Source organism: Perca fluviatilis, chromosome 19 (genome assembly GCF_010015445.1).
Source record: "Perca fluviatilis chromosome 19, GENO_Pfluv_1.0, whole genome shotgun sequence".
Taxonomy (NCBI): domain Eukaryota; kingdom Metazoa; phylum Chordata; class Actinopteri; order Perciformes; family Percidae; genus Perca; species Perca fluviatilis.
This window is the reverse complement of record NC_053130.1, coordinates 22,206,667-22,225,868: the sequence shown is the minus strand read 5'-3', so window position 1 is coordinate 22,225,868 and position 19,202 is coordinate 22,206,667. Positions and strand designations below refer to the sequence as shown.

Sequence of the window (19,202 nt, the reverse complement as noted above, 5' to 3'; positions counted from 1 at the left end):
GTAGTTTATTTAGAGTCAATTCCACATACACCAACCAGCTTTTGTAGGATTTGCATCAAATGTGTGTTGATCCACAGCTGAAAATAGTGTCCAACAAATACACTATTTTCTCCTGTAATATTTGTTTAAAACTAAAGTGCTCAGGGGTCTCATTTATAAAATTGTGCCTAGGATCCTTACTATAAGTGTACGTACGCCCAAAAGCCCAAAATGGCGTACGCCAAAGCAAAGTCAGATTTATAAAACCGTGTGTACGCACACCTGTAAGCAATGTTCCCTTTATAAATCAGAGATTACCTACAAGCGTGCGTACTTGGATCAGCCAATTATCCCGCCCTGTACATGCCCATTTTTAACCATAAATAGTCAATGCAAAGCACCTCGTGAATGCTGATCAGTATATGAATGACACTGGCAGTTGTTACACCGAATCATGATGACTGGCAGAGAAAAAGAAGAAAAACTTCTCAGACGTTCAGGAATTGCTGCGAATTGAATTATAATTTCGGCTTGTTTTTGCACAGTGTATGGAACCCTGATTTATAGACTACATATATTAATAATACGTCCAAAACGGCAGGCATTACGGCACTCGGGGACAGCTTCGATATACCAGGCCTATATAATAAGATTTAACAGAAATATATATTAAATCCAAACAAGCCTTAGTGATAAAGTTGAAGATTATATATAATATTTATTTAAAAAAAAATACATTTAGCTGTCTGACATTTCCCTCTGGAAACAGCCGGTTTCCTCCAGAGTGGCGAGGACCTGTATTTGGACCCGGATGGCACGGTTCCGGCGCGTTGCCCTCTCTACTGGACCCAATTCAGTACATAGATCCAAGAGCTAAGCTTTAGAAAATCTAAATCGGCATATTAGGTCATCGTCATGTTCCCTGAAGTCTCTTTTTCTCCTGATTCTTCCATTAGCGTAGTCCTCCTGCAGGGCCAGCAGTGCCATCATGCAGCATTACTCACGGGGGTCACCGCAGTATTTATGTTTACAAAAATTTGTGATTGTTAACACCTTGCCAACACAGCATCAACTAGTGGTATCCCCCACCCCGAGATACAATTTGAAGATGAAATAAAGTGTAATAGGAAAACACACTTTTCTTCATGCAGGTTTCGTCACAAACAGTATTAAAGTTCGGACTGATAACGAGGACATTAAGGGTAACGATTGCGAGAAAGCTTAACGGCTGTATTTTCAGACTTTGATATTTGATGATATATGCACAGTTTTAAAGACAGATATTTAGTTATTTACACTGTTTTTTGCAGCTATCCATTGGTAGGGTATTTGATGCTATCCTGTATTCCATGCAGTCGGGCCATCTCCTCTACCTGCGCAATGTGACGGCGAGACAGCGGCGATTAAATATTAAGAACAAATTTTTATTTAAGATTTGAGTTGGAGGTGTTTATGGAACAGTTATCACTCAGTACAAGCGCAAATAACACTGCTGGATTTCATCTTCATGGTTACGTGGATGATATGGAGTGAAATAATGCGCGTGAGGCATCAATACTAGAAAATATTACCAGTAATCTTATTCTCATTTACTCTCTGCAGTCTGATTTCGCCATCTGTGTCGCCAATTCCTATTTTGTCTCCAAAATGTCTGTACGCATGGGTCAGAGTTTGCGTGGAGGACCGCACATTCTCCCGTCAAGTTTGTTCTTTATAAATCACAACCTTTGTGTGGGAAGTGGCGTACGCACATTTTCAGCCCCGTTTTGTGCGTACGCCACGTTTATAAATGAGACCCCAGCTGTTTAAGGAAATGACTTTGCCTAGAAAAAAATTGGTAGTCAGAAAGTATTGAGAGATGGACTTTCACATATTTTATTTTTTATTTTTATTTTTTGACAATAAGAAAAATATTGCTAATCTCTCTCTGTTTTAGCCAGGTTTGCTATAAAATTAGCCTCTTGTTACGCTTCAGCCGGCCATTTTGTTTGGATCAAACTACTCTTTCTGCGTTGCTCTCATTTATGTTCGTTCGTTGACCACATAGGATAATCCGTCTTTATCCCCATCTTTCTCTGGCTCACATTGTCACTGATTAAGGGTATTCTCTGGAGAAGTAAAGGGTTAGATTTGCCACCCCTCTCCCACCACTGCAACTAACACAAAGGTCTGAGTCACTCCCTCACCTCCATTTCACTTTCTTTTTGACTGACATTCAATTAATTTAGGGTGGGAGTGAACATTCCAGATAGATCTCTCTGAGATAGCCTTCTCCATCCTCTCTGAAAAGCCATTGGAATACGTCCTACAAACACTACAGGCTTTCCATCACTGGAAAGCTTCACTCCAGCCTGTTGATTGTGTCTTGCCTGAGCCAGCCATTGTCTGTCACTGTCTAGGGTTACCATGGGCAAACAGGGGTGTTATTCCTGATTGCAGGCAGATTGCATTTTGTATAGATTGTGTGTATATATATATTGTATATAGGGCTTTAGACTGTGTGCAAAATCAAACTGTCTTGGATATTGAATCTCATGCAGGCCAACACAGCCCAGCTTATCCACGCATAACCAGCTATTCACAGGACAAAACCAAATGATTCCTGAGCCAATACCTTTTATTAAAAATAATAACTGTAATCAGGCTGCCTGCTCATGGCCAGAGGTTAGATCTGCTTAGGAGTAATAAAATGCCTCATAATGATATGAGGAATGAACCAAACAGTTTGAGGACAGCTGAATATGAGGTTACTACGCACACATATGATACCTTCTAGTCCTTTGACCTATTTGTTAATCAGTGACGCCTCCTGTATGACGGTTTACACTCTGTAGGATGTGTTATAGTCAGACATGTCATTACACAGCATTCTCAAATACCATCCTTTGCATCTGCACATCTATATACATGTGTATGGAAGCATCTAGCGACTAAATGAAAATGTAATCTCACAATAGCCTTTTCATTTCCCACTTACATATGCATTAGGTGGGTCAACCACTAGCATGGGCATTCTCTGGCAATATTAAAATTAAAATGCAAAAGCCTTTTGACATTTGATTTTTAAAGACTGCTTTATGGTTGACAATATTTAAATGTGAAAATGGAAAAGCATTGCATCCAATTGCAATTACATTTCAATTATGGTTGGACAATATGTTAAAAATGTCTGTCAGCCCAACAACTGGTGATTGCAGGTTGATCATATAAATGGTAGAATGATAAGTTGTGATAAAAGTGTTAAAATGAATACATTTTAAATTAAACTATTCAACATCCATCCATCCATCCATCCATCCATCTATCTTCATCCACTTTCCCGAGCCACATTAACCAGCTCCGACTAGAGAATCCCGAGGCGTTACCAGGCCAGGTTGGAGATATAATTCCTCCACCTAGTCCTGGGTCTTCCCCAAGGCCTCCTCCCAGCTGGACGTGCCTAGAACACCTCCTAGGTAGGCGCACATGGGGCATCCTTACGAGATGCCCAAACCACCTTGCAGTCCGGTGGGCTGGGGATCTCATCGCTGCTCTTTGCAGATGATGTGGTCCTGATGGCATCATCGGCCTGTGACCTTCAGCACTCACAGGATCGGTTCGCAGCCGAGTGTGAAGCGGCTGGGATGAGGATCAGCCCCTCTAAATCTGAGGCTGTGGTTCTCAGCAGGAAACCGATGGAGTGCCTACTCCATCGGCTCCATTGTGAAAAGCTCTCAATCTACCCGTCAGTTTTCGTTCCTACCCATACCTATGGGCAGACTATTCAACAATTTGCATTTTATATTCCATTTTATTACTATAACTGTCATCCATTATTACACTTGAATAAAGTTTGCTCTATGTGTTTTTATTTTTATGTTAGTAACTTTAATTAGCTAGCTTGCTTATATCATTAGCAAGAGTTTACCTCAATCAAACAAAATTGCTGCATCCGCCGATGGATTCTCTCACATTGGAAAGCTTCGCAATATCCTTCACTTTTTAATGCTTTTCCATTTTCACATTTGAATTAACATTTAAATATTGTCAACCATAAAGCAGGGTTAGTCTTTGAAAATGAAAATGCAAAAGCCATTTTACATTTCATTTTCAAATTGTCAGATAATGTGCATAAAGGTAAATGAAAATTAAAATGTAAATGATTTCATTTTAATTTCAATTGTGCATTAAATGATGCATCTAAAATGTTAACATTTCAACATTGCCAACCATTAAAGCGGAGGTGTCTTTGAAAATGAAATGCCAAATGAGGTTAGTCTTTGAAAATGAAAATGCAAAAGCCATTTTACATTTCATTTTCAAATTGTCAGATAATGTGCATAACATTTTACATTAACATTTCAACATTGCCAACCATTAAAGCGGAGTTGTCTTTGAAAATGACAAAAGGCGTTTCCATTTTAATATTGTCAGAGAAAGCCCATGCTTGTAGTAAAAATGAAAATGCAAACATTATTGAATTTAAATTTTCACCCAATTAATGCCTAAGTGGGAAATGAAAATGCTATTGTGAGATTACATTTTTAATTAAATGTAGTCCGCCAAATATTTCCATACACGTGCGTCAGCAATATCTGTTGACAGCCTGCTCTTCTCACATAGCTCAGTATTTCACATATGAAAGTGTTTATCACAGCTTAGCATCTCAGTCCCAGCTCAATCACACAAAATAATACAAAGCCTTGTTTTATTCATTTTCACCCTCGTCATCATTATAACTTGTTAATGTAAGAATCTATTCAGTTTACACACATTCCCTTGTATTAGATAAAGATGTAGGATACTGCACACAGGTCATTTGCTGATGTCTTAACACTTCATATTACCAAACTATGCCATCTGTTGTTTACATTGCAGGCCTGTTCCTACAGATATGCAGTTTTGTTTAAGCATTTTGTTTTGTTCTTAGCTCTACAAATGACTTCAATTTAATGCAATTTTATAAGCAACCAAGACCCATATGATCAAAACAGTAACAAATATTATATTCTGGGAATTTTTGCTCTCTGGAATATCTGTGTGGAGATATGCAAGAGGTAGACAGATTTAGTATTTTAAATCAGGCTCCACAAAATGAATCCTATGCATTAAATATCTCCCTGCACAGACAATGAGATTCTCAGTCTGATATTTGGGATTTTATAAAGGCTCCCCAAATTGAATCTGAATCCAAGCAGCCTTTATTTATGAATATTCATAACATACTTTGGAAATGGAGGCTATATTGTTATTGTGTTTGAAACATCTATTCAGCAAGCCTTGTTCTGGTGACTTGTGAGGGTGGGCACCCACTTCAGTAAGCTCATGGAACATCCATAGATTAAAATAAGACTGTCTTTGCCTAAAGCTAGGAATAAATACATCAGAGTTGTGAATAGAAATTGTTTTTCCTTCATGCATGTATGATTCTCCTACAGGAGTCGATAGCTATCGTCTCCAAAGGTACGATTTAATGGCTGCACAGATTCAATGCCATCGAGTGAACAGCAGCTCATCCTTCTTTCCAATCACACTTTGATCAAGTTTCGCCTGTAAAGTATTTGCATGTCATGCAATGCACCAACACAAACCTGAATAAGGTGGGCAAGACTGTTTTGTGACAGTATTTCCTATTACACTGCCAGTCAGTTTAGTATGTGCCTATTATCGACACTGACTTTTTTTTAAATGTGACCAAAAGACTGCGCTGTTCCTACAATTCTGCTCGTCATTATATGCCTGAATATAAGGCACATTCAGACCTTGCAATCGAGGGAGCTTAAATGTTTTATATATTTTTCCGCCTTTAACAAAGCTGGCCTCTGGCTGACTGGGATGAAAGCAGCTTCTTGAGTATGAAAGGATGCTACAGAGAGTTCTTTTGAGGGGGGGGGACTTTACCTAAGCATGGCTGGGTGCAGATCAGACCGACTGTAATGGCACACTAAAGCCAGGCAGGAGGGACCCTGCAGGGGAGGAGGAGAGAAAGAGGATGGGGAGACAGACAGACCCAGCAGGCCATCACAACAATCTAAGTCTCAACAAAGCAGATACAATACACCATTACATCAGCCCAGAGGCTGTTGGAGCTGACATTCCCACTGCTCATCTCTCCCTTGATTTTTCTTTGTTTCCTTTTCAATCCTTAGACCTGTTGTGTTGTCAAAAAAAAAACATCACAGGAACTCTAGTAAACTCTACTTCACACTCATTATCAACGTTTTTTAACTTGTTTATGGTTACTTTATTATCTAGATTTTATGACTTTCTATCTCCAAATGTTTTTGTCCCATGGTGGCCAGGATGTTTTAAGTATAGATGGGTGCGGAGTGCTTTATTTAGCGCTGTGACTTTGCCACAACTGCTTGCAACTCACTGTATGTGAGACTCTGAGCAGAAAGCCAAGCTGCATCTGCAAGTGCTATATGGTGCCCAAAACCCACATGCACCTTGTAAGATCCACAAACAATATTAAAAAAAAATGCATCAAAATGGGAGGTGCAACAAATCCCCTTCTAACAACTGTTATAATAATTTGTGTTATTCTCTTGTTTGTGAATGTTATTTAGGGGATGTTATGGATTTCTGTGTATTTTACTCCCTCTGTGGTACAGCTTGAGTTTAACAGAATTACAAGCTGACACAAATGGCTCTTCTGAAATCCAGCAGACTTGCCATTGGCAATATCAAGGTGCATACAAAACTATTACAGCACAGTGACCCTGTGTGGTCGCTCTTTTGTGTTAAAGCATCAAGTACAAAGAGTGGAATTTCTTAGTAATCCATTGCAAATCAAAAGAGCACTTTTTCTTCTTTTTAACAGCTTCAATAATTTATTCCAGAATTAATTGGTATATTCCTCTCAGAATTTGTTGTTGCTGAAGTGTGCTTTGCATTTATGTTCCTTGGTTTTAGCAAAAAAGGATTTGAAGCTTGTTTAATTGGTTGTGTTGTGACCTTTTGTCTTTGCCTTTTGTGAACAATGGGATACTGGTGATGTAAATCTAATTCTGGAGAGCAATGCAATCTTTCCTGTGGAAAGAGTTGTCAGCACACAATTAACTTTTGGCATAACATTGTATACTGTAACACTGAGTGGCTCCTCAGGGAGCAAGCTGCCACTGGCTAAAGACATTAGGCTATACTTGTGTTTTATAGCTTCATACACTGACTGTGAAAGTCCAGGAACAGCAGCTACACCAATCGCAGCCCTGCTGAGGCATTTTGTGCGAGCGCCGTGTAGACCAACCACAGTCTTATCTGTATCCGTATTAAAGGAGCTTTTAACGTTGAATTTGGCTCCTTGTTTTGACTTGCTTTATTCATTTTAGGTCACTGGATATCAAATCAAGCCTGTATCCTGGTGATTTCAATATGAAAAAGTTTCACTTTTTAATATCCCTTTGGAGTCTGAGTGAATTTGGCTCTTTGCCATCATTCCACAGCACTCTCCATCAGTTTGTAATTTCTTATTGTCTTATTGATGAGAAATACGGAACTCTGGTCATTTAGCTGGAGATAGGGAATAGACCAACAATGTGCACAATGTTTATTATGTTGGTTACCTATGGCCCAGAGGCCTATCTCAAAGAGAGAGGGCCTCACCTAATGGACTACAAGGGACACACTTTTTCTGTCCTCCTTTGAAGCTCCTTTTTTTGATAAGCTCTCATATCAAGTCAACTGAGCAGAGTGAGAATTTGTCTGCCAGCAGAAAGGCAATATGTGTCTTTGAAAAGTCTCAAACACATTTGAATCTCCATCACACATACACATCCTTTAAACACACACACACACACACAAACACACAAACACACACAAAGACACTGAGTGATGAGTGATCTCTGTATGGGTTGCCTGTCTCCTAGAGGCAGTGAGGGAGATTTAATGGTAGAGCTACTTGAGTTAGATACAGGAGTAAACCCCAGTGAGATACTGATTGGTCTTCGAGACTCACACATGCCACTTGGGATTTTAAGTCTTTAACCCTTTGGAAAAACGCTAGTATTTTTCAGATATTGACCCCTTTCTCACACTTCAAGTTCACTCAGAATGCAGATAAGGTATGATGCAATAAGATACAATACAACATATTAGAGCTGCAATATTTAGTCAATCATTTTGATTAGCAACTATTTTGATAAAATACAGTATTAATCGCTAAAGCCTTTTTAAGCGAGAAATGTCAAATATTTGATGGTTCCACCTTCTCAAATGTGAGGGTTTGCTCCCTTGACAATATTCCAACAGAATATTTTGGGAGTTTATACTGTTGGTTTGATCGAATAATTGAAACAAATAGTGGGCAAATTCATCAATAACAAAAATAATGGTTAGTTGCTGCTCTAATGATATGATACTGTTCAGTATATTACGTCATATGATTAGGAAGTGATACATAAGAATAAGTCAGAACAGTAAACCGTTAATTTGACAACAGTGGGCAAAGAAACAGCAACCAGCAGTAAAGTAAATGTCTTCATTTGCTATAATTACATCCCTATCAGTCCCTTGCTACTCAGCTGACACAATACTTGGTGCTTCTGCTGAGGTTTACCAATCAAGCTGCTCTCTTGCTGACCTTTCAGTGATAGACAGCTGCTCTGCCAGGGCTCCTGGTTTTCACTGCAGTCTAGACGAGCACTTTGATTATATTGACCAGTCCGATCCATGATCTCCTGCGGAAATCCTTGAGCTGCCTAGAAGAGGCATCACTTCATAACTGCAAATCAGTCAGCTGGGCTGAGCCTTGTCCTCAGGGGCACACAAGCATCCAGGCCGGCTGCTTCTACACCTCCCTCCTACGCTGTTGTGTGTCCCATTTTAATGTTTCGCGGGGGTTAGCCAGATCACCTGTCAGATTTACCAGGCCCATGCAAGACTGTCTGTCTATGCTTTAATATAGTGAACCCCAATAGGTACTGAAGACAGAGGTGGGCAGCTTCCTGCAGCAGGCCCGCTAGCGGTGCAGGGAGAGTCTAAAGATTATGTAAAGTAATTCAGCTAGTGATGAGAGAGGAGCAGGCCACCACTGACAGCAGGTTTAGCAGGTATGTAGGTCACACAGAGGGAGGCCTCTTTTGCATTTTTCCCTTCCATGTCTATTTTTGTTTTGTCTCACTCTCTTACTTCTTCACCTAATCAGTTAATCACTTACTCCTTTCATCTCAGTGTTCTTGCTCTTTTTTTTTTAATCTCCTTTCTTGTCTTCTGACGGATCATTGTGACTGTTTCACACTGACTTGGACAAAGTGGGGAATACAAAAAAAGACTAAAAAGAGAGATCAAGAGTGAGAGACATTGCCAGGGGAGATTTTTCCTTGCTTTTCTGTTTCTTTCAACCCTTATGTCTTATCAATGGGTTGCCAGTGGTCATTTTCCAATCCTTTTTTTGCAACATTTGTTGTCAACTGTGCCCCCTCTTTTCTTTTGCCATATCTCTGTGCCCTCTAATCATCTTCACTTTCTCTGAGTTGTATCTTAACCCCAAAGCAGATGGTGTCCCGTTCTCCTTTCACTCATTCAGAGTACTCTGTGATTTCTCATCTTGTCAAGCATGGCCCAGGCCTGTGTAATGAGCTTGGGCCTTTTCAGCCTGTTTAGGGGACCCTGACCCAACTTGGAGCCGCCCCACCACAGACACGACTGCAAGGTTACCCAAACCCGCAGGGGAGCACAATGCAACTTAGTGTCCACAACCCCTCGGCCTTTTCTTAGGGAGAAGAAAGGCGGAATATTAATGAAGACTCTTGGCTTTTCAGGAGGATAGCAGTATAGAGGGGCGGTCACAGTGTTTATTGAGCAAACTTGTTTTCATCTCCCTAGCCTGCAGGTCACAGCTCGGTGCTCTTTAATTGGCTCGGATTGTCAGACAGTGTTCCATCTCATGGCAAAGAAAACTCCAGCTATCAAACGCTGCCCCCCCTCCCCTTCTTCACAAAATCCCTTTTTCCTGTTTTGAGAACGGCAGCTCATGCAGCTAAGCTATTTTCACAAGCCTGCACTACAAACTTAACATTAACATATGAAAATGGGATGCTTTCCACATTTACCAGCTCATTAGTTCTTTTGGTTGGGCACTTGTTGAGGTTCCACCCGCTCTTGTTTTGCTTGAGCAGAGAGATGTCTTTAATTATCTTTGCAGTAGGCATATCAGCCCCAAAGCTATTAGTCCATGCAAAGTTCAATGAGGGGCTCTTTGATACTTGTTTAATATACATGGCCCAATGCAGACCAGGCCCAAGTCTCTCATAGACCACCCAGTTTACATGCTGAAATTAATTCTCTCATTTCCTGAAAGGAATGGAGCTTCTCAATAGATACTGTTGTTGACCTTGATATTTCCCTATCTTATTCTTTCAAGATCAAATACTATTCAACAAGCAGCAGCACTCTGCCTGCTTCTTAAAAGCCACAGAAACAAAAGACTTGTACCAGATATTTTATCAACGCAAGCAAAGTGTAAATACTTAATGCAATCAGTGAAAGAGATTCAGTCGGTAAATGTTTTCAGCTGTGGTGCGTTTGATTTTGCCATACTTTAGTGGCAGTTTAGCAAAAGATACTGAGCACCTATTGGGAAGTGAAAGAACGGTTTTAATGGTTTTCAGTAGCTCCCAGACTGGGATTGCGATGAGTCGTGTCCATTGTTTGAGTGGGAGCGGCTGGACACCTGTGTGAGCTGGCTGGGATCAAAGCTCCAGGACCTGTTCAGACACAGCAGACCAGCCCACCACGCCACGGTTTGATGATCAAATGAACTGAAGAAATTCTCCTGGGGAACTGACACTGTGGGGCAAAGACACTTCTATACCTCCATCAATTTTTAGTCTTTCACTGCTCAAGAAAAGAGGATTTGAATTAAAGACAGGGAGATGTGTCCTGCGGCTGAGGGACAAAAGGAACCTCCTGTTCTGCCCAAGGCTCCTGTCTGGAACATTAAGCAGAGACGGTTTCCCATGCTGCCATGCGGGTGACCCTCGGAGACTGCCTCCCCTGTGGGCTCACTGAGCTACAATGACAAGCACATTAGAAGTGGTGTGGAGGCAGTGCTGCTGATCGTGACAAATGCTCTTTGAGGATGATGGAAAATATTGAGAAAACGTATCATACAAAGGCTGCAGCGAATCGAATATGTATTTCATTTATTAATAGGATGCTTTCAACTCTAACTTGCCATTGCGGTCCAGTCCAAACACATTTCCTATCAGGGTTGAATATTGTGGTGCAGAACACTAATGCTGACCAACAAAACGCTAACTACCTCTTGTCTAATAAATGAATGGAAGGTGGGGGGGATGTCATTTTCTGCTTGTCTGCATACAAGGGTGACTTATGCCCAACTCTCTTCCTTCCTCTCCCCTCTCCTATGTGTGCAGATGTAAGCACGCACACACACACACACACACACACACACACACACACACACACACATCCTCCCTATTGAGCTACTGAGGGTTTTTCTCTCCAGGATGTTATGACTAAACTTTTGTAAGGCTGAATTGACAGGAAAAGTTAAAGAATGTAAAAGTTCGGCAAATGTTTTAAATGTTTTTGATCTGCTGCGTGGCCTCTGTTCACTTGTAAATATATCACGAAAACTTCACTGAAACATCAAGATAAATTGTCAGATAACAAAGAGATGAACTGATTACTCTCAAATGTGAGAAAATGCAGATCAGATGCCCTTTTAAACCCTCATTACCAGTCAGCCATGCTGATGTTGCCTATCTTCATGAAGAAATGTCACGTTTTAGTGTAATCCAGGAGATATATATGTTTGAGATGGCCAAAGTACAAATATTGTATGCCCTCTTTCTCTAGACACCCACAATTACCCATGCAGTATACAATTTGTGTTACTATGCATACTGTTTTTACATAATAATTTGGTATTTACATACCAAAATGGAGGGTGGGAGACACTGTTAAAGACCTCTTAGGGTCCCAGCTTTAAGAACCACTGGTGTAAGCTGTTTAGTTTGCTGCTGAGGGAGTCAATTCGGTCTTCTGTTTTTCTCTTTTCCCTATCAGCCCTCTGTGGACTGTGCCTCTCCTTCACCAGAACCTTGACAGAGGCCCGTTTTTCTCTCTCCCCCGTCTTGTTTATGTGTTTACCACAGCACACTCACATCCTTCCCTAAATGATAGCCCCTCTACTGTCAGTACACAGGAGTCAAATTAGAGAGCGAGACATAGCCGCGACGCTGTTCCCTCCGAGCCTCAGGCAGGCAGGGGAGGCTGGGGCACCATTTAATTGAAATTCTGAGCTTTTTGCTTTGTCTTGATCAGTTAGAGGCAGAGGATGCTAGCCTAGCACCCAGACTGGGTTGTTATTACCTTAGAGAGGAAAAGAAAGGAGCATCTGGAATGAGGCCAGTGCTTCAGTGAGCTCCTGCTGCTGCACACAGGCATGCTATGCTAGCTCATATAAAAGGCAGATATGATGGAGGCTCAGTTCCGACACGAGTCACCACATCAGGCACATTCCATATGTCCCACTTGATGTGTGGAAAAGTGAATCTTTTTATGTTTATGCGTAATTTATTACATCACTATTGACGCCACACGCCTGGCTCTCGAACATATGTGGTACGTTGTGTGTTCACATGTTCCCTGTCACTGTATTCCTTTACTGTGATGATCTTAATCTATTGGTACAGCTACTTCTTTGATTTATTTATAATAAAAAGCAGAAAACAATAAAGGATCATTGAGGGTTATGACAATGTGGTTCTTATTCTCGTGGTTTTGGCCATTTCTATCAGTTATGATAATGTTGCACTCTAAGTAATTGCTGATACCTGGGACACAGTGACAGAGTCACAACAGCGTTACAACAGCTGGGCAAGAAACATTCACACAGGTTATAAGCATACGATGATGAACCAGATCATCTAAACTATTTATTTTTTTGGAGCTAAAAATGATAATAATCCTTCATTGCACAGAAAACTTGTAAGCCAGTTCCACAACCGATGGAAGCAGGGTAGATCTCTAAAATATGATTGATGCCAGTGTTTCTTGCCCCATCTGACTTCTTTGTAGCCATGATGTTGCCATGTTCCCAGATCTCAGTAATTAGCTTAGTAAGTATAAAGTTATTATTACTGGGAGGAAATAAGATCCAAGCTGTAAATAACCAAAATGATCCTTTAAATAGTTTTGCGTAAAAAGAAAACTGTTATTTCATGCCTCAGATCCAAAAGTAAAAATAAATAAATAAAAAGGGTGTGATTGTTGCTGCTTCATCCTTCCTGCTTTTCAGTAGTCCTGAGTCCCTAAGTCCCTAAGTGGAGTCTTAGGGAAGATGCATTTTATTCCAAAAAGTTACAACTGATTTAAATCAGTTCTATGTTGAAGAAGCAGTGTAATGTATATTCGGCATAGCTGGCAGCCTACACGTCCAAATTGCCAGTGAAGCAAAGGTAGCACATGCCCAAGCTGCCCACGTGCTTTAAGAACCTCTGCAATCTTACACATGTATCCAAGTGTATTACAACCAAGGACCCTGCGTTTCTGTAAGGAATTAAATTACCTTGACCGCAGACTTGTAGTGTAAACATACACAACACTGAAACCACTTTGGATGCTACATGTTCTTCTATCTCGCATAAGCAGTTGTATTTGTTTACATCATCGCTGGACTGCCTGGGGAGAGCGGTTATTTTTATGGTGTGCTTTGTTTGGATGATTGTTGTTGCAAAGCCAGGAAGCGGCTCAGGGAGTGACGAAGAAGGAGTTGTGTGACTTCAGTGGTAACAGGGAGATTGAGGGGGGGGAGGATGTGGGGGGGGGTCTCAGGCTGCCTTACAGGGATGGCAGTCTGTAATTAATTTTGCATGCGTCTCTCTCCCTTCTCGCATTTGTTTTGTTCTTTGTTGAATAATAACTCTTGAGGAAGGCACAGAATTTCCAGGCATGAGAGACGGTTAAACATCACGACTAATGTAAATGTGAGGCCATGAGTATGAAGTTGTTCTGAAATTCTTGGACTGGTTTTGGGATGATCTACTTTTCAAGCAGGAAGTAATTTGATTTTTTTTTATAAGCAGAATAATCTTGAGCAAATGATTACTTCTCAAATAGCTAAGCCTTTTATCAACTGCATCTGCATGCATGAATTGACATTCAAGATAAGTAACATGTCTGTGTCTGTATGTGTTCCACATTGCAGATGTCTCTGAGATCAACAACGCTGGCACCAGCAATGGAGGTGAGTAGAGATCATGTTTTCCCCATGAACTATCCAGCCTGGGTGCTGTGACGCATCACTGAAATCCTGCTCTCCACATCCCTTCCTCTATCTCTTGCTTTCCATGCCTCTGCTATTCACTGGGGGATATTTCTGTCAACATAACTGCCTACATTCATAAAATATCACAGTGCATATTAGAGTTCAGATTATATGTTGGATGCAATTACATTTTAGTGGTAGAAGTTCCAGCCAGCATCCAAAGGTTTGTGCAGGTTTAAAAAAAAAAAAAAAAAAAAAACTATTTTTAGATAGTCAGATGTTCACATCCAGTTCAATCCTGATGCCAAAAAGTTCTTGTTAGCGACATTGTAACTATAAACCCATCGGCTTGATTCACAAGCTTGGCAGGGCAGAGAGATTGTTTAGGTAAATTGATGTTTTTCTGCACAGGATGAGGGGCAACACTTTGCATGAATATCAAAGCCTCTCCTCACATTTCCCCCTCCTGCCCTCTCTATTCTCATTTCTCTCCCTTACTCTTATCTAGACGAGATGAAAGATCATGTCGAGAGCTCAGAAGAACGTGATTCCATTCTAACTGACAGCATTCAGTCCAAAGGTAAGGGCATTGGGGAAGCACTTGCACTCGCTCACTGGCTCGCTCTTATCTCGCACACAATCTCTATTTATAAGCGTATTCTTATTAGTGGCCACAGCTGCTGAATTAAAACTCACTTTATCCGGTAAATTGCGCTGTGTAGTTAAGTGTTACCCAGTTTCACCCTCCTTGTCTCCGTTTTCCCCCCAGTCTGTCTCCATCTCCTTCTCTCTGTAGGGGCTATACTGTAGGATATTTTGGTATAAATGTGTCAGCACACCTTTTGGAGATTGAGTGTGATGAATTGCCTGCAAACTCAACTATCAGACATTTAATAAATCAAGTGTGCAATGCATATTATTTGAACATGCAGCTAACAGACTGTAGGAGCAATAATCATGCCAATAAATCATATTTGATAAGGATACCACACTGTTGTTATTCTCAGGTCTCCGTTGAGTTTTAAAACAGCATGTAATTTGAATGTAGACATATGTGGAGAGGGCTATGAAAATCTATGTCTACATTTGTTCTGTGTGTAGCTCTATAGAGGTGTTGAGCCAAAGAATGGAATTCAGATTCAGGCATCGTAATTTCCAGGTAGAAAAAAAATCATTAAGCAACTGTTGTGAACAGATTGTCAGGGTTGAATAAATAGGAAAGGCTAGCAGCATATGAAATAACTTGGCAGAGGCAAACGGGTTGGTGTAGAAAGGATAGAGCTTAAACATTGCCAGACAAAGAGCCAGAGAAGAAAAAAGGCTTGTTATCGAACAAGCGTGTGGATCAGGGTGGGAGGGTGTATCAGGGAGCTGGTAGAACTGTATCAAAACATATGACACTGGGCATAACAACGGACTGCCCTGTTTTCTGAACAAAGATGGTGGGTTGTTTAATATTAACTAAAGAGTTCCATTACAACAGAGAAAATGGATCAGCCTTAGTGTCTAAATGTCTGTTTATCCATATGTCTGTCACACACAATTTCTGCAACATCACACATCAAATTTGGGCGAAACTTTGGGTAATAATGCATGTCACTGTCCTTTATTGACTTTTATAGTTCTGTTTACTGTTAGTGGTTTACTAAGATGTACTTTTGTACTGGGGTACAGTCTATCCACGAGTGCAGGATATCTTATTAAATTGCCATGAAATTTGGTAAAGACATTCCTGGTACCCAGAGAATATCGCCTAGTGGTTTTGGGTGACCATATAACCTTTAGTGACACTATCAGGATGAACTTTTTGGTCCATAACAAAATATCCAGAAAACCAATCACTGGAGGTTCCGGATAGTTGCTGTAAATATTCAGTCTCTTATGCTTTTAGCGATCCACCTGAACTTTCCTCTATTGGCAGCATCACACCAATATTTCCACTTCTGCACTAGAACTAACGCCACCCTCAGGCAAAAAAGACAACATTGCATGTAGTCTAAACACAGATTACTACGAGATATCACGACCAGATTCATGCCTCCAATGGGACAAATCCCTTTTGATTTTAATGGTATTCAAATACATCTCCAATATTTACCCAGGGTTTGTTACATCTCTGGTCACGCAACTGTTAGAAACATGCCGTTTGTTTTTAGGTCGGGTAGAATCTATCTCTGTTGATCCCGTTTGTTTGCTGCTTTCATGGCTGTCCTAACGTTACAGCTGTAGCAAGCTGGGTTTATGTTTTTACAGTTATATCTGGCAACCCGGCCTGGCTGTCAAACTGGGCCGTTGATACCAACACACAGGTCAAAACACAAACAGAAATTCCATCACGGAACGGAAATTTCAAAAGGAGAAAATACTGGCATTAGCATTGTTGTCAGAGAAGATAGTATTTCAACTTAGCATGTTTCCTTAATATCTGATTGGGGTCATTTTTGGATTTATTACAGTAAATATATTACATATTGGACCTTTAATGTATGAACCAATATTTCAGTCATGCAAAATCTAAATTCACACTATGAACTTGTTTTCCATTCAGACATTGTTGAGAAGAAGGAATGACCAGCTGAGGGAAGGACAATCAACCTCATCTGACAGCCAGCAAAACTGTGCGAAGGCCAACCACTCTGGTGTCAGACGGGCTTATGTCAGTATGGGCTCTGACACTGGCCCCGGACACCCAGTTACTCACAAGATGCTCACATTCCCAACTTTATTTAGCCTATTCCCTCTCTGTTAAGAAACTATAATTCCCTGAAGGATGTATGTATGTATGTATGTATGTATATGTACGTATGTGCAAAACCTTACTATAGGACTTGAACATATCAACCAGAAAAGATGAGCCATACCTCACTGTGTGTTAGAGTCATACATCATTTTGCCAGCAGGGTGCGATGAGATAAACCAGGTTCAAGTCTGCATTTGATCTATACCCACTGTGAGAGCACGGTGAAGCTGTCAGAGGACAACAGCCACAGCTCCGACATGTTGACACTCCAGGCTGGCTGATGCTTAACATCAACCGTGCTTTTGTTCTTACAAAGCCACAGTCATGATGACATTCAACAGTGGAATACCTGACAACACCCTACATTTGTAAGCCTCTTTGGAGTGCAACACACTGACACCTGCCATGTCTTCTCACACACTACTGCAGCTCGAGCTCCATTGTTTAGTCAAATCAGCCAATACTCTTGATTCAGACCACAGTCTGTAAGGCGGTGTGTCACTCCCCGGCCTTTAATCTTTGAACATCACTGATCACATCTGATCTCCGCCACTGCTGTAACTGCGGCTTTACTCGTTTTACCAAGAAACTGTTCATCAAGGCCCACGTACACTTAAGAGGATATGAGTGTCTTTTAACTAATCAATTAGTTATTGTCGCCCCTTTTTCTTTGGGTTTCCAGTGCATGCCAGAAATTTGCTTTGAACTTCTTCACCATAAACAAGACATTAAACATTTTAGTCCTCTTCGCTTTCGCTTGTCTCCTTACCAGATTGTCTATAATTATATTGAAGGAATCTGCCTTATTTCATATCAAACTCCAACATCACAAACAAAGACCTAAGAAGGTGGTCCCAGTATGAATTATTGGTTGTGTATTGCTTGCAGATGATTTGTAATTCTAAGTACATCATGTAATGGCTAATGGCCTGTTGTTATTGGGTTTTTTTCTCTCTTCAAAACATGGTTTTGGTTTTGTTTAAATGTTGGTATGATTCATGAATTATTTTCAGTGGTGCCATACTAAAGATCAGATTAATAATGAAATGATGCCTTCATACTTTGATGTTTGCTTTGCTAAACTATAACAGAAACAACTAATAAAATGGTAATGGTGGAAGCCATGTCTCAGCTCTTAATGTACCTTGTAATGTGTCTTGTTTTTACTTCTGTCATGACGGTAGCTAACATTTTGTTTTGGTACAGTTCATTTCCCCTCAGTTCATACATGTGAAGTTGAACAACTATAACAGAGCGATCAGACAGAAACAATTACTCTGTCCTGTGATCTCCAGCATGCTGCCTTTGTGGCCCTCAGGCTCTCTCCCGTATCAAATGAGAAGAGATATCTGGCAGACCCTCTCACCCCAGAGCCCTCCCTCCCTCTAGGAAACTGACTAATGGCCAGAGACCTCACAAGGAGTTTGTTATCAAAGACTCAGCAGCTCTCCAGAGCAGAACCTCTTTATCAATTGCATGTCTTATCTGGAAAGATAATGTCAGCTTAGCAACTTTTCAAATCTTTTGTAAATGTTTACTAATGTTCACAATTCCTGAAGTCACACTTCATGAGTTGGACCACCACATGTTGTCACAAAACTACTATTTTACCAATTTAGGCATTAAAGCAAATTTATAGAATTTAAAAAGTGGCAACTTTGGCGTGGCACGGTTAAAAAGCAACAGTCTGCACTAGTTTCCACAAGGTTTGTCTCATCTTTCAACATAAAAAAAATATCTATCAGAATAAAGCTGGAAACAAACCTGGGGACAAATCAAATACTATAAAGACTGTACAAACCACATGTAACAACTTTGTTTACACCAACATGCAGATTTGTTTAGTCTTCACAACCAGAAAAGAGCACACATTGAACATCTGATGTAAATATTGAGGCAACACACTGAGCATACAGACGCATTGCTTGGCAACCACCAAACTCCTGCAAGGACACAAATACTTGCTTAGCATCATGAGATGGTGGATGGAGAGATAAGGGCAACAATTACGGTAAACTCTGAAGATGAGCTGAATGAGAGATAACTTCATCAGAGTGAGGTACACTTCAGGTGAGCTAATTCTTTTTATTCTTATGTATGTGTGATATATGTGTTTGTTGCGTTATGGTTGTCTAAGCTACTGGATGCCTAAAATTTCCTTCAGCATGAATAAAGTATCTATCTAAAATAACAGCCACTCTATCACTCACAGCACATCACACGTGCCAGTTATGTTTAGATCATTATTTAAACGTGATGAAAACAGTG

General features: G+C 40.5%; 1 protein-coding gene across 3 annotated transcripts in view; it reads left to right on the top strand.

Annotated features, from left to right (window-relative positions):
• The window catches only part of macrod2 (mono-ADP ribosylhydrolase 2), a 433,012-nt gene extending 414,935 nt beyond the window's left edge, over nucleotides 1-18,077 (top strand). For all 3 annotated transcript variants that reach the window (XM_039783426.1, XM_039783425.1, XM_039783424.1), the window contains 3 exons: nucleotides 14,135-14,173; nucleotides 14,703-14,774; nucleotides 16,743-18,077. In XM_039783426.1, coding sequence (XP_039639360.1) covers nucleotides 14,135-14,173; nucleotides 14,703-14,774; nucleotides 16,743-16,765 — 134 coding nt within the window. In that variant the 3' untranslated portion in view covers nucleotides 16,766-18,077. The remainder of the gene's footprint in view (nucleotides 1-14,134; nucleotides 14,174-14,702; nucleotides 14,775-16,742) is intronic.
• Nucleotides 18,078-19,202: the final 1,125 nt, after the last annotated feature.